This window comes from Mustela putorius, unplaced genomic scaffold (genome assembly GCF_011764305.1).
Source record: "Mustela putorius furo isolate JIRA1106 unplaced genomic scaffold, ASM1176430v1.1 tig00000083_pilon_pilon_pilon, whole genome shotgun sequence".
Lineage (NCBI taxonomy): Eukaryota > Metazoa > Chordata > Mammalia > Carnivora > Mustelidae > Mustela > Mustela putorius.
Window position 1 is genome coordinate 13,585,130 of NW_025421273.1, and position 15,571 is coordinate 13,600,700.

At 57.9% G+C, this 15,571-nt stretch overlaps 1 protein-coding gene across 9 annotated transcripts in view; it reads left to right on the forward strand.

The window, feature by feature from the left end:
• Positions 1-14,697, forward strand: part of ABLIM2 (actin binding LIM protein family member 2) — a 135,684-nt gene extending 120,987 nt beyond the window's left edge. For 6 of the 9 annotated variants that reach the window (XM_045075259.1, XM_045075250.1, XM_045075255.1 and 3 more), the window contains 4 exons: positions 1,024-1,078; positions 2,403-2,410; positions 2,621-2,701; positions 12,832-14,697. In XM_045075259.1, the coding sequence (XP_044931194.1) occupies positions 1,024-1,078; positions 2,403-2,410; positions 2,621-2,701; positions 12,832-12,945 (258 nt within the window). In that variant the 3' untranslated portion in view covers positions 12,946-14,697. The remainder of the gene's footprint in view (positions 1-1,023; positions 1,079-2,402; positions 2,411-2,620; positions 2,702-12,831) is intronic. The other 3 variants (XM_004772215.3, XM_004772213.3, XM_004772216.3) reach the window with 1 other exon arrangement.
• The last annotated feature ends 874 nt before the right edge of the window (positions 14,698-15,571 follow it).

A 15,571-nucleotide genomic window follows, 5' to 3' on the forward strand; every position in this document is an offset into this window, starting at 1 on the left:
GAGACCGGCTCCAACCCTCCACTTATGTGCTTGCCCGACTCACCCTCCTTGTCTCCTCTGTTTGGGATGAAGGACTTGGCACTTGTCCGCTGCCCGCACATTCTCTGGGATGACACCTGCTCCTTGCAGGTCACTCTTGTGCTTCCGGAACTAGTGCTGACCGTGTTTTTCCAGTCGCCCTGTACAGGGTGAGACGTGACCCAGCCCTGGGACTGCAGGGCTCCCTTGAAGCCCCAGCCCCCACCCCCACCCCGCACGGAATCCCAGGGCCCATGTCAGACCCCAGAGCAGGTGCTCGGCCTGTAGGAGCCATGTTCTTCCAGCGGCTCTGTGGACCGGGGGCCGTAACAGAGCTGGACTCGTGGTATCGTGCCAGACACAGGAGTTGGGGGTAGAGATACAGGGGCTCAGCATCTGCTTTGGGGACCCAGACCCCCCCCCCCCCCGCTTAGTGGTGGGTGGGGTGATTTTTCCCAGGCTAGCGGGAGTTAAGAGACTTTCCGACCTGGGTGGTGGAGTTGCATGGAAATGGCAGTCTGCTGACGACTGCCGTGAACGAGGGAGGCAGACACCTGAGACGGTGGCCTGTGTTCCTTCGGCATGTCCCCACCCGAGAGCCATCCTCTGTCACGGCCGCTAGGGAGCACAGAGCACTGTCTGGGAGCTGTACGGACCGGCCCTCCTGGATGCCTGGGGACCACGGGGTCTGGAGGGGAGCAGAGGCCCCCGTGGGCTGGCCTCCACAGCAGGCTAGGCTGCACCCCTAGGGGGCCGTGGGGCGCAGGGAGGAGGCTTGGAAGGCGGGCAGAAGAGCTGGGCCAGGCAGGGTCTGTGCTGGTCTGGAAGGCAAGGGGGAGGCGTGTGAGCAAACCCGCCAAGGGTGTCTCAGCATGGCCCATCCAGAGCCGGGGCACCAGGGACTCTGGGGAGCCCACCGTCCTCCCACCCAGGCCGGGCAGCACCAAGGCACAACCCCCCGCCCCAGCAACCTGCCTCCTGCCGCCTTCTCTCTTTCTCTTCCAGAATGCCAATCTGGCCCCTGGTGGAGCAGACCTGGATGCCAGCTGGGGCACGCGAGGTACAAGATGCGGGGACCCCCATGGGTCTCTGGCTGGGCAGGGGTCTCTTACACATTCCCACAATTCTGAGATGGGCCCCTCTGGGACCACATGGCAAAGGCTCTGAACGTCGCGCAGTGGGGGGAAATGGGGGTACTCGTTACCCCTTGGGGACCTGGTTACTTCCATTTTTATGTTACATGATGTGCTCCCTTCCCTCCTCCTCATCCTTGAGGACAGCTGACCCTGTCCCGATCCGTTGGTCACTCCGGTCACCCGGGGAGAGAGCTGTGTGTCAGAATCGCCGTCCTGTACCAGGACTGAGGCCAACCCCATCACCCACCATTACATTCTGTGGCAAAAGTGGGGGGAAGCATCACAACAGAATGCCTCTGGGGTCTGAGTCAAATGAATTCAGGTCCCAGACTGCCTCCCACTGCTCCCGGCTGTGTGGGGCTCCCGGGCTTCGAAGCAGGAAGGTTCCTTGCCAGAAGCTGGTGCTCCTGGTGTGACCCCGGCTGCCTGGCATGAGCCTGACTGGGCTTTGCTGGTTCTGAGCCCCTCCTGGGTGGGGTGCTCACTCGCCCCTGTCACCCCCGCATGGCGGGAGCGTGCACTCGTGGGCTGCTGGCTCACGCCGGGGGCTCGCAGCCAGCCCCCTGCATGTGGCTCAGAGCTGGCACGTCTGGGTGTTGTGTGGGGCCCGCTGGGAAATTTGGGGACCGGCCCATGTCGCCAAGGCCCCTTGTCAGGGTCCCCCTCCCAAGACCAGCTTGTGGACCAAGTCCTAGGGGTCTGCTTTCTACATGGGTTCTACGTGCCTTGTATGGATCAGAGGCCCTCTGATCCATACAAGTCTGTTTTCTGACATGGCAATTTTAGTCTGGCAGAAAAACCTTTTAAAAAGCAAGCGTGGGGGACTCAGGAATATAAAGGAGGAGCTACAGGGTCAAGAAGGTAAGAGAGTAACAGGCCAAGGGGTCAGACCCTGCGCGACTGTCCATTTCTGCAATGCCGCAATGCCCCCCAAACCACCCTGCAAGGTCGGCTCCTCAGGTGGGTAAACCGAGGCAGGCCGCGTTCTCAGGGCGGCCCGGAATCCAGGAAGACAGTATCGTGCCCGAGGAACATGGTGCTGCACCCGGCTCCCAGTCTGGCCTCCAGCCTCCTGACCATGCCTCCTGCTCCCCAGTTCCTTCCACAGAATCTGCCCCCCGAGGACTAGCGACCCAGTGCAGGGGGTGGAGGAGGGTGGTGTCCCCAGGACGGGACTGCTTCTGCCGCTGGACCGCGTTCCCGCACTTTCTAAACAGCCACGCGTGGCTTCTGCTCTGTCTCTTACAGAATACAAGGTAAGAGGGGCCGCCCGCTGCCACGCCGACCTCTTCCCGCCTCCACACAGCTGCCCAGGTTAAAAGTTCCTTTTGTTGTGGTTTCCTATGAAATGTGTGTGTCCGATGCCGGCCCAAGTATGTACTTTCTCTGTTGGCCTTTGGCTCCGCCTTTTGGTCCCGGCCCACGCCTGCTTCCTGGGGTGAACCTGCAGCTTCCTCTCCCCACAGATCTATCCTTATGATGCCCTCATTGTCACCAACCGAATTCGTGTCAAACTGCCCAAGGACGTGGACCGGACCCGGCTGGAGGTAGGAGGGCATCTCCAGGGGTGGGGGGCACACATTCAGGCCTGGGGGGGGGTCCTCTGCACGCATCTGTCCCCAGCATCAGCGCTGAGCACCCCCAGTGCTCCCACGGTGGGGGCAGCATGAGGCCCACAGTGGGCTCGGAGCCAACGCCCCAAGCTGTTTCAAGGGCCTGAGAACTAAGGAGTATGCCCCAACACAGACGGCTTTCCAAGGGCTCTAACTGCGTGCTTCTGGCCAAGAAAGGCTTCGTGACAATGCCGAGTTGGTGGTGCTGGTTTTTCCCCTGGGAACTGACACTGAGAAGATGGTCACGATCTTTGGCCTCTCGTTTGGCCACGTTCATACCAAGTGAGAATAATAAGCTCATCTTTAAGTAGAGGCTTTGAAGGCCCAGAGGGTGTCAGCTCAGAGGAAATATTGGGATGATATTTGTTGACTGAAAGGACTTGCAATGAGCCATGGTCCCGTGGGCCGACCTGCAGGACTCAGTACCCCCATTGTCGTCCTGTCGGATAATCACTGTCCCTGCACGGGATCTCCCCTCCCGAGCCCTGTCAGCCACCATTTTGCTGGGCAGTGTGGGGTCTGGAGTCTCCTGGGGACCCAGGGCTGGCCCTGCCCCCATCTGTGCCCCAGGGCTGGGCCCCCCGGGAGGCTCAGGGAACATCTGAGGCCAAGTGTGTGTCCAGCCAGGGCGGGAGTCGCCAGACCGCCCTTCTGGGAGGGAATCGTAGGAGGGGCGCCCAGCCAGAGCGGGAAGGGCTGCCAGGAAAAGTCGGGAGGCCAGGCGCATCTGTATGGGACTGCCACCTAAGAGGGGATGGCTGGCAGCCCCGGCAGGGAGCACTGGGGTAGAGGGAGGGAGGCACGTCCGCTGCTCAGGAAGAAATACAGGGCTGGCCTTTGAAGGAGGGATAGGACTCTCACCAGCAAAGAAGGGAGAGCAGGGAAGGGGCTTTCCAGGCCAAGGGACCCACAAGTAAAGGCTTCAAGGAGTGGGTGTGGGGGTGGGGCACCTGCAGGTTGTCCCCAGGCAGGAAGGAAGCCTCACAGTGATGCTGGTCAGCCACCGATTTCCCCACACTATCTGACCTTGATGTGTGCGCCTCCAGATGAACATACAGCTTCTACAGAGGGGGTCTCTGGGGTCGTCACTCACAGCCGGGAACAGCAGCCCTCAGTGGGAGTAACGGTGGTGGGAGAGGGTCTGGGGATGCTGATGTGGCTGTAGCCTTGGGCAGAGATACATCCATGTGGAACTTTCCTGTTACAAGTGACCCAAAGTGACTCAAGCAAAAAGGGCCTAACCAGCTCATAGGGTTGAGCGGTCCCCCCAGGGCTGGCTCGGTCCTGCCTTGGGATCAGATTCCTTAGGGGAATCTTCGGGGTGCCTGCTGTGGGGGAGATGGGGTTCTGGGAGGCCTCAGTATGGGGTTCAGATATGAGAGTCCCCACTTGCTCCGCAGCGGACATGCTCTTTGCCTCCTGCTCAGTGGAGTCCTTGTTAGTCGTGTGGTCATGTCCCCAGCCTGGAGGGTGCCTGTTTGCTGTGTGTTTTTGTTCCTTGAAGGGCCAAGCCCTGTGGGCTGGTTGCCTCATGGAGAGAGCTGAGCCTAGAACAAGATGCCCGGGGTTCCTGGGGCCTGAGGCCAGGAGCTCGTTAGGACTAGCCGTTTCCCTCTAGGGACTAGGTTGCCCTTTAAATGACACCCCCTTTTCTTTTTGCTAAATATCAGATAAAAGGTGCAAAATAGTGGTTAGTGCCTCTAAATACTTCCTTTGAGCAAACTCGGAGGACAGGGTCATGGGTTTAATCATGCATTCTCCAAGAACACACCCAAGGGTGCGTCTCTGTATTCACTCTCCTGTCATCCCCGCCAAGCCGGAAGGCAAGCTGGAAATGTTTCCAGCGGTGGGGAACGTCCCACATTCTTCTGGGCTGGAGCTGGGAGGTGAGCCAGGAATGGTCTAGGAGGGGCTGTATCCCAGCAGGACAGGAGGGCCCCTGATGTTTTTATTTCAGGGGAGAGAGCTTTATTTTTAATATAAAAACATTTTATAACTCTTGTAGAACTCCAGAAAAATGCAAAGAAGAAGGCAAACATCACACGGAATTCCCCCACCAAGTTATAACTCCTGTTGGCCCCACGCTGGTGGACATGATTCTGATCTCTTTTGGCACAAATACCCAAAATTGCTGAATTCCATTTTTGATGAGTAGCTTCATACTGTTTATGGAATTTGATATCAGCTTTTTTCTTTTAAGATTTTATTTATTCATTTGACAGAGAGAGATCACAAGTAGGCAGAGAGGCAGACCGAGAGAGAAAGGAGGAAGCAGGCTCTCCACGGAGCAGAGAGCCCGATGCAGGGCTCCATCCCAGGACCCTGGGACTATGACCTGAGCCAAAGGCAGAGGCCTTAGCCCACTGAGCCACCCAGGTGCCCCCTGATATCAGCTTTTTAAAAAAGATTTTATTTATTCATTTATTGGGGGGAGCAGCGTGAGCACAAGCAAGGGAAGCAGCAGAGGGAGAGGGAGAAGCAGGCTCAGTCACGTTCTTGACTCTTGCTCCCAGAATGCTTAGCTGACTCTCTCCTTCATTTGATGACTATGTTTCAGGCCCTGAGCTGGGTCCTGGGATGTGTGATGAGCAGACACAGGCCTGAGCTCTGCCTTCCCAGACTCAGTCTGATGCAGGAGGCAGAATCAACCAACTGATAACCCAAATGAGTATGTGATAAGGGTTCTAAAGGGGAGGAACATGGGCCATCAACAGTGGGTAAAAGTTAACTGGGAAAAAGGAAGTAACTGGGTAAAAGGAAATGTGTTGGGGTGTGTGTGTGTGTGTGTGTCCATATATGCATGTGTTTAAGGTGAGGGAGGCCCACAGAAAGAAAATTCCAGGAAGAGCAGCCAGTATGTGCAAAGACCCTGGGGCAGGAAGCCACAGGAGCTCTTTGAGGAAGAACTTTAGGAGGCTAAGGTGTCTGTACTTGAGCAGGGTGAAGGTAAGAATGGGCCCAGATCTTGCCAGGCTCGGGCCACGTTAAGCAGTTTGGATTTTAGTCTTAAGGACAATGGCTTTTAATTTGAGGGACTTCCTGATCAGATTTGTAATTCAAAACAGCAGCCAGGCTGCACCGTGAAGCCCAGACTGGCCCTGTAGGTGCAGGGACACTGGGAAGCAATGGAGTCATCCAGGCAAGAGATGCGGGCATCTTGGACAGTGTGGTGGCAGTGCCGAGGCGCACAGTGGGTGGATTTGGGCACTATTTGGGACGTCAAGGTGGCAGGACTGAGTCATGGAGCGTGCAGTGTGGCGAGGGGCAGGGACACATTTAGAGTCACTCCAGGGTGTTGGCATGGGGTGGTGGCTGTGCTGGTGGTCCCTGGATGGAGTGGGATGTGCCGGGACCCTAACAATCACAGACACGATGGGGCTTGGCTGGGGGAATTCAGGATGCTTAGCCTTGCAAAATGAAAGGGGCCTAATAGGAGCCCGTAGCACAGAGCCCGTAGGTATTCTGAGATATTGGTGCCATTTGGGGGAAGAATGGCTGTCCTCCGCAGCTCAGGAAGTATGGTTCCAGGGACGTGTGGTCAGAGGAACCATGTAACCCCGATAGGCAGGCTTCCCAGGAGACCCATCAGGGGCCCGGCTGAGTGCCATTCCTGAGATCCAGGGCTCTCTGTCCTAGAGGTTCTGGACCCTGGCTCCTGTCCCAAGGGCTGACCTGAAGACCTCATGCATTGGAGGCTCTCACATCCTTCCTGCATTTGGAAGTTACCCTCTGAGGATTTGCTTCTAAGAGCTTCCAGGAGCCTTGACTGTCCCTGGGCAGAATCAGATATCCTGGGGCCACTCCCTGCACATCTCTGCCCAGCATTTGCCAGAAGACATCACTGTTCTGTTCATACACCAGTGTCTTGTTGCACGAGGATGGCATCCCGGGGAAGAAAGGGCACACTGAGCATCAGGATGTCCTGGCGGGTGTGCCCTGCTCCTCAGTCCTCACTGAGGGACATTCTGCTGTGTAGGTAGAACGCTGTATCAGCCAAGTCCTCCAGAGAGACAGAGCCAGTGGGAGATAAAGAGGGGAGCACGCAGACACGAGCATGGCCGTTTATTTTCAGAAACTGGCTTGAGTAGTCATGGGGGCAGGCAGGTCTGAAATCTGTAGGGCAGGCTGATGTGCTGGAGACCCAGGCCCGAGCTGACACTTCGAAGCAGAATTTCTTTCCCGGGAAGCAGGCAGGTTTTGCTCTCAAGGCCTCCAGCAGATGGGATGAGCCCCCCGCCCTGTCCCTGTTACTAAGGCTAAACTTTACTAACATGAACCACATCTACAGAATGTCTTCCTTGCAGCCCCAAGATTAGGGTTTGGCCAAAGAGCCAGGCACCATGCCTGGCGAGGCTGGGACAGAAAGGGTAGTTATCCAGGGAAGCCACCGAGAGAATGGGAACAAAAGGGGCTTCTAGTCCAGCCGGGGCCTGGGGGCTGGCCCAGGGAGTCCCTGGAGGACCCTCCAGACTCGCCATCTTCTCTCCAGGGTTTGCAAGTGCTCAAGTCAGCAGGGAGTCTGTGACTTCCGGACTGCCCCCACCAGACCTTGAGGCTGAATGCACTCCTGAGTTTGCCCCAGCAGTAAGAACCCAAGTCAGAATGCGACTGGAAAGGAAGGACCCTGCAGTTAAGAATGTGTCCTTTGTTTAAACTCATCCAACCGGTCTAGTGAGAACCTGATAGACTGATGGCAGCCGCTGAGAGCGAGAGAGTGCCCAGCGCATGGGCGTGGGCTGCACCAGAATCTGGCATCTTGGGGGCTCCCAGGTCCGAGGCTGAGCAGTGCTCCCAGGCCAGGCCGAGGGGCAGAGCTTGCAAGGGTGGAGGATGGTGAGCGAAGAGGGAACCACAGGGGAGAGTGGGGTACACAGACCCTGTGGAGAGGGGAGGAGGTTGGGAGACAGTAGGACAGGGATAGGGGGAACAGACATTTGGATTCAGGGATACACGTGACCAACCCAGATCGTCCCTGGAGGAGGGAGGGAGGGAGACTGGGCTGAAGGAGCAGGCCCATGCCCACCCTTGTGGAGCTGGGAGCCGGATGAGGTCATCAGTAACCAGGTCAGCAGGGGCCTGATTGGCTAGGGCAACACGGGAAGGCTCCCTGGAGAAGCGACATTTGAGCTGGGTCATGTAGGATAAGAAGGAGCCGTTGTGCTAAGGGAGAGAAAGCACTGCAGGCCTTGGGGTGGCAAAGATCCTGACATGGTCTAGAGCCCCCTTGGAGCAGAGTGGCGGTGGGAGAGGTGGGCAAGGACACCTGGTGTGCAGGGCCTCGTGGTGCAGGGCCTCGAACCACTGGACAGCATGTCACTCCACCTGGCGTGGCCTGCGTCCCCTCCCTGCCGCATGGGCTCTGGGAGGGCTCACGGGACAGTAAGTGGAGCATTCGCAGCACTCCCCAGACAGGCCAAGCTTCATAGATAGCGGGGGCCATTGTTGTGATGACGGGGATGAGCTCGGTCCTCCTGTGAAAAGCGGCCCCTCGCTGGCCCAGGAGAGGCAGGCTGAGCGAACCTGCGGCCTGAGCCCCCTACCCCAGCCCCGGGCTGCCGACATGGGTGCATGGGCTGGCCTTGCCTCATGGGATGGGCAGAAGGAACGGCTGAGGGTCAGCCGGGCCCCTCCCAGGAGAACCACTGAGCTTAGAGAAGTGAGGGGCTGCTGGAAGTGCCCGGCAGGGTGAAGGCCACAGGAGGGCAGACTGGTCACAGCGTGGGGCAGAGGGGGCATGGCCCCGAGGGGGGGGCTCTGGCCACTGGGCCCCCTCTAAGCTCCCTGGTCCAGACCTACAGCTTCCTGGCTGTGTGACCTTGGGCAAGGCCCATGCCCTCTCTGAGCCAGGGTTTCCTGGGGCAATAAAAGGAGGAGAATCTCAGGATGTGAGCATGGCAGCAGGTGCAGTGAAGGCTTTCAGCTCAGCCTGACTCACCGTCCTCTGTCAGTGCAGGAGAATTGTGCAGTTTGCCTCCTACACCGGGGTCCTGGCGTGGGCCTCATGGTGTCCACGGAGCTCCCTGACACTGGACACCAAGACTGTATGAGAGATGTGTTTCTACCGGGATGGGCTGCTTCACCCATGTTACCCAGAAAAAGCTGGGGATTTCTGCCACCAAAGGGATAGCTTAGATGGCCAGGCTTCAGGATAGCTCAGGCAGGCCTGAGTTGGGCCCTCATTCCATAGGAAGCTCTGGGCAACTGCCGGGCTGAGCCGCACAGTGGTCTGGGAGCACAGTGCTCTGGGCCCCCAGGCGGAGTTCCAACGTGCCCTTTGCAGGCTCTGTGACACCGAAGCATCTCCTGCCTACAGCTAGGTCTGCAGCCTTGCAGAAAGGAGGTAACTATGGGAGTGGCCTGTGCCTCGCACACCGACCACTCATGGCTTTTCTCTCTGTGGGAAGATGTATGCGCGTCGGAGGTCTCCTCGGATGAGCTCCTGCAGCGGGCAGGTGGTTGGTCCTTATGACTCACATGTTCGGGGAGCCTCCACCAAGGGCACCAGATCAGAGTGAAGTCAGAGGTTCGTTTCCCTCAGAAAACCCCCTTCTAGTCCCAAGAGACTGGCAGAAAGATCATTAATGCTTTATAAGGCAATGAGGCTTCTGGGTCACAGGTATCCCATTAACAGGGCCCTCCTGGATCATCCCACAGCCCTCACTGGGACCCAACTCCCTAACTCTGCCCTCAGTGACATCGCAGTGGCAGCTTGAAACTGGGGCTAGTGTGAGAACGAGGTGTGGGGAGCTTGTGGCGAGGGTACAATCAGGAGAGGCTTCCTGGAGGAGCCGCGGTCCATGGCCAGGTCTGAGCAGTGAGCACATATGTGAGTATGCCACGTTGCAGAAATGGTCTCCCCAGGGGCACTTCTTGGGGAGCCCAGTGCACTCCAGGAATGAGGCTGTGTCAGAATGAAGCCAAGCCACCCCTCTACAAAGGTGTCCCACCCTGGGCTTCCTCCCTACTCGCTCAGAAAGGAGCTTGGCCATGCCTGACTTTGGCAAGCGCCTGGGGGTTGGGCTGCCCCTCCTCCTGGGGAGCTAGGGCCAGAGGAGTTGGCCTGGGGCCAGAAAGCTGGCTTCAGCCCCTGGGGTGAGCTGTGCCCCACCTGTCCTACCTGCCATGAGGTACGGGGTGAAGGAAGATACTACGCTCCTGAGTAGACTCAGGAGACCACTTCTGCAAGGTGGCAGGGGCCCTACGTGCTTTTCTGGGGGTCTGCTGACATACGACCCCTCCGGGCAAGTGTCATGCAGGGACCTCCCGCCCAGGAGACAGGCCCCCTGGGACTCCGGTCCTGGCTCCATCCTGGTCCAGCTGCGCCTTGTGACCTGACTTGGGTTACGATTCTAGAAAATGGGAAGAAGCACATCTGGGTCTTCATGTGCTCTTCCACCTTTCGAATGTCAGCCCCTCCGGCTCACTGCTCAGACCTGGCCGTGGATGGCGGCTCCTCCAGGAAGCCTCTCCTGATTGTACCCTCACCACAAAGTCCCAGAGCCCCCAGGCCTCCTTCTCACACCAACCCCAGTTTCAAGCCCCATGACCCTGAGCAAGTTTATCTCGAATGCCTCAGCTGCTTCTCACCTAGGTGGCAGGGGAGACGCATCAGGGCGAGCTCCCCTCTTTCTCCTAAGCCCACCCTGTCTTCCCTGCTCGCCGTGGGCTCCTGGGGGCAGCAGGAATGTGGGACTGCATCATCAAGATTAAGTACACATCGCACCCCGGGCCCCCACAGGGAGCCCAAAAGGCGGGAGCCAGCCTTGAATATTTTCAGGGCTGGGTCGGGCCTCCTGCCCGAGGACAGACCAGCCGCCCCCAGCAGCCCGCTTGTGTTCAGGCACTGGGCATGCACCATACCAGCTCCTCTGGCCCTCCGGTCTGCCCGACTCTCTCCTGCCACTGCTCCATCACATGTCCCCAGAGTACAGGTCCTGAGGGTGTGCCTTTCCGTGGCCACTGGACCTGGGCTCTTTCCGATGCACTTCCCAGGCCAGCTTCGTGCCAAGGGTGCAGGTGAGCTGCGTGGGACCTGCAGGGACAGGGCTCTCTGCCTCCCCCGGCTCCCCCAGGACGTCTCCCAGCTGCCACAGTCCCCCTTGTCCTGGGTGGGGTGGGCCCCTAGGCTTGAGCACACAGTCCCCCCTCGGCACTGTCCTCCCACTGCTGGGGTGCCATGCCTCCCGCTCATCCCCCTCCTGTGTATCCCCAACCTGACGACCTCCTCAAATGGCTCAGCCTGGAGGTCCCCGCCTACTCAGCAGGGCCACCTGGGGGCATCTCTTGGGTCATCCACTGAGGACAGCATGGAGAAAGTGAGACGCCCTCCCCCGACGCCAGCTTCGGGCTCTGGACAATCCCTGGATCCCCTGCACGGCTGTCTGCTCCCCCAGGGGCCTGGGATCCTGTCCCAGCCAGGCCACTGGTCGGTGCTGAGAGCAGGGGACATAGTTTGGCTCTTGTCCTGTCCTCTTCACATTGCGGTTGCCCCACGGTGATGGGGAAGGTTGTGATTTGGTACCTAGAAGTGGGGTGCTGTTGTCTGATGACAATTCCGTGTCTCCATGGACTGGCTGTGAGCCCCATGGCATGCTGGTGTCCGTGCCATGTGGACAGTTCATTTCTGCGGCACACCAGGATCTCTCCCTGTGTTCAAGCTCAAGAGAGCAGTGGGCAGCCAGCCCCTTTCCGGCAGAGTCTCGCTGGATTGGGGTGTTTGTGTGTGTGTGTGTGTGCGTGTGTTTCTGTGTGTGTCTATGTATCTCTGTGTGTATGTGTGTTCTGTGTCTGTGTGTGTGTATCTATGCATCTCTGTGTCTATGTGTGTCTGTGTGTGTGCTTGGGGGTCTCTCTGTGTCTGTATGTGTGTCCACGTACCTGTGTGTTCATGTGTCCATGTGTCTGTGTGTGTGTGTCTGTGTGTCCACGTATCTCTGTGTCCACATATCTCTGTGTCCGTTTGTCTGTGTCTCTGTGTGTATCTGTGAGTCTCTGTGTCAGTGTGTGTGCTGAGTGTCTCTGTGTATGTGTGTGTGTGTGTGTGTCTGTGTGTCTGTGTGTGTGTCTGTGTGTCCGTGTGTGCGTGCACATGAATGCACTGAGTATTCGGGGCCCCGATTCAACGAGGAGGCCCTTCGGTGACTCACAGGAGACTGAGTGCAGTCCTGGGTTCCCTCCTCCGGATCACGCCGACATCCGGCTCTAAAACCCGCTGCCTACCGCACGGATATAGGGACTTTTGTGAAGCCACGAACAGTCAGCATGGGTGTCTGTGCTTTTCCTAGTTCACCAAATGTCTTCACCTCTGTTTCTCTCTGGACCATCACAACCCTTAGGATGAGTAGTTTTGTTTTAAAGTCAAGGAAACCGCATGGGTGGGAGTGACAAGAATTGTTCGCTTTCATTGTAAAATTCCTGTCACATTCACCCCGTGTGCAGCCACCTCCTCAATCAAGTTCTGGAATGTTTTCATCCCCCTGAAAGGAAATGCTGCCCGTCGAGCAGTCTCTCCCCACTCCCGTCCGTCCCCAGCCCCTGGCAGCCACTTCGTCTTGGTCCCTGTGGATTGCCCCTTCCTGAAGCTTCGCAGAAACAGAACCACACACTCTGGGGCCCTTTGCATTCAGCCTCCTTCCCCGGCCTTCCTGTCGCATGTCTTAACCGCGTTGCCCTGTGCATCAGGCCTTCGCGGCTTCTCGTGGATGGAATGTGCTCCACGCTGTGTGCACGGACCCCACTTAGGCAGCTGGGTATTTCGTGTTGTGGCCACTGGGGGTAATTCTGCAAATGGGGGTGCACAGGAGGACCCTGTGTGAGTCCTGTTCGGTCGGGCCCCTAAGCAAGTCTCTTTCTCTAGGCTCAGTGACCAGCGCTGCAGCGTGGGAATAGTAGGGATGCAGAGGGAACACAGGGAACTAGATGGCCCCATAGGGCACATGGGGGGGGGGCATGGCCGCCTGGACGCCGATCCTGCCTGCGGACAGCCCAGCAGCACGGAGCTGGTCTTGCAGCACGCGTTGCAGAGCTGATCACTGCTCCCCTCTGGGTTTTCCTGTGGTTTGCAGAGGCACCTGTCGCCCGAGGATTTCCAGGAAGTGTTTGGGATGAGCATGGAAGAGTTTGACCGCCTGGCCCTCTGGAAGAGGAATGACCTCAAGAAGAAAGCCCTGCTGTTTTGAGTGCCACCAGTGTGTGTGACCACGTGCACGCCTGGCGGCAGAGCACGGGACGCCTGGCGAGAACCACAAAAACCCCTCCTATTGCACCTGGCTCTGGCTTCTCTGTGTCCATGGGGGGGGGGCGGGCGGTGGGCCCCTGGAGAGGGCTGGGCTGGAGGCCGGGCAGGAGGAGGTCCCAGAGCCGGTGCGACCTCTGTTTCCGCCAGCAATGCTCCTGCCCCTGGTTCAGAGCCCAGATGCCTTGCTTTGCACGGCTCCTTCCCCGCTGTTGCTTGGCGTCAAGGAGACGCTGCAAAGTAGTGGTCCCAGGAGATCAAGGGACATTTACACGGGGTGTAGCCCGCCTTCCCAAACCCCTGTGCAGTGCCCTAGCCCCCCGCACGAGGCCCTGGGGGCACAGAGGTGCCTGTGACTTGGGATTTCAGGAGGTTGGTCGATGACAGTCGCTGACACAATCACAGACAGATGGGCGTCTGGCTCCCAGGGTCTGCTCGCCCCCCACCCATTCGCTTAGCCCCCCAACCCGGGGGGAGGCACAGCCTTGTGCACAGACAGACCAGGCCAGGGAGGGGGCCGCAGAGCGCCCAGGGCTGCATGAAGTCAAGCGTGGGGTGCACGATTTTTGCAACCGCTTGTGACGCATCTGTTTTTAGGGACAAACGTCAGCCTGACAGGGTACCTTCGGCCAGGGCCCTCCATGCACTGCATTTTTCTTCCGAATCATCCCCTGGATGCCTAAATGATATCTTTAAAGTGACACAGAAGTTTTTATTTTATTAAAGAGCATAGCCTACTTAAACATAAGACGACATATATAGAGTTCCCTTGTACGGGCCTGCGGAAGGGGAATGCCTCCAGCCTTATTCTCCACTGTCCGGATCTGTGTGTTTTTGCTTTTTCGTGGGCTCCTAGCCCCTAGGGCTCCTTGCCAGTTTTCTTTCCATGGTCGTTGTTGTTGTTATTGTTGCTTTCTTTTTCACCTGTCCCACAGGTGCCCTGAAGGGCCGTCCTCGCCCGTGTGATGCTGTCTGTACGTGTAGCCGCCACTGTCCGCCTCGCTGTTACTCTCCACGTCTTGGAGAGAAAACGCCCTCTTCTGATGGCCAAAGCCCCAGAATAAAGGATTTCCATGCACCCAGCCTAATACCCAACATAGCCCTTGCCGTGCCCGTCTTTCCTGCAGTGAAACATAGTCCTCCAGGGTTGAAGCCTCGTGCGTGCCTATGCGGTCCCGAGACAGGCACCTGGCCACTGGGGAAGGAAGAGGGAGACGCCACCCTCTTCTGTCCTGTGAGGTTGGCACAGGGTCCCGCTGCAGAAGGCTAGCCACCCCCTTTACCCCCGCAAAGGCGTCCCTATCTATGATGAGGCACGGGAAGTGCTAACACCTATCACAGGATGCTTGTAATGTGGGTGGAAAGATTTACGAAACACTGGGAAGGTGTCACCCAAGTCTGCTCCCCTGTCTCCTGCAGAGCTGTGTCTTTCTGTGTGTCCTGGCCGTCCCGTCTGTGAGTCAGCGTGACTCTGATCCCTCCAGCCCCACCACACACCCCATTGCACACCGGCTTCCCACCAGCCCGGCTCGGCCAGGGAGGCAAGTTTCTGGCACTTGATACACTTCCTTCCCTTTAGCAATCTGAGCCCCGTGCAAATGGAAACCCCCGTTTTTTCATTAGTGCAATGTCCCGTCAGCTCCCAGGGGATCCCGGAAAAATAAAGGACGGTGTACCCTAATTCGTGAAAGTGAAAGCCACTTTGCCGCGTGTGTCATTTCTCAGCACACAGGCCCCCTTCTGCTGATGGCGCATGAGGAGAGTTTCTGTGGAAAGCAGCAGCACCCCACAGGGCAGGGGAGGCTTTCCGACCGAAGTCTTGACAGTGAGGAAGCATTCCTAGTGGCCGATGAAGGGAAGGGCATTCAGGCTGAGGGAACAGCAGGAGCAGACACACTGAGTGGCAGTTAGCCTCCCAGGTTCTGGAAACTTCCAGAGCTGGTTATGGCTGGAGCACAGGGCTCAGGAAGGGAAGAAAATGCAGGTTGGTCTCCCATGCGGGAGGGTGCTGCTGGTCTGCCCCACCATGGTCACCCCTGCTGTCCTGGGATTAAATGTTTCCTGATCTGCTCAGATTCCAATAACAAAATTCCATCAACTGGGTGGGTGTCTTAAATGACAAACACTGATTTCTTATAGTTGTGGGATCTGGAAGCCCAAGACCAGGTGCAGGGGGATTGGGTTCTAGTGACAGCCTGTTGCTGTCTTGCAGATGCCTGCCTCTTGCTGTGTCCTCATTGGCAGACACAGACGCTTTTCATCCAGCTCTTCCCCCTTCAAGGGCATGGTCCCCTCGTGAGGGCCCCACCCTCGTGGCCTCATCACCTCTCCAAGGCCCCATCACATGGGGACAGTTAGGGCTTCCTCATATGAATCTGGGGGACACAGACCTTATAGCCCCCTCTAGTCTCATCCCAGTGAACGCCATGGCTCTTGTGAACTTCTGGGTATCCCCCAGAAGGCAGGCCACACATATATTGTCTGCCCATCTTGGTAAACGTCATGACTGTACACACCCCCCCACCATTATGCAAGTCAGAAGTGGGTGCGCTTCTCTCCCAAGGACCACC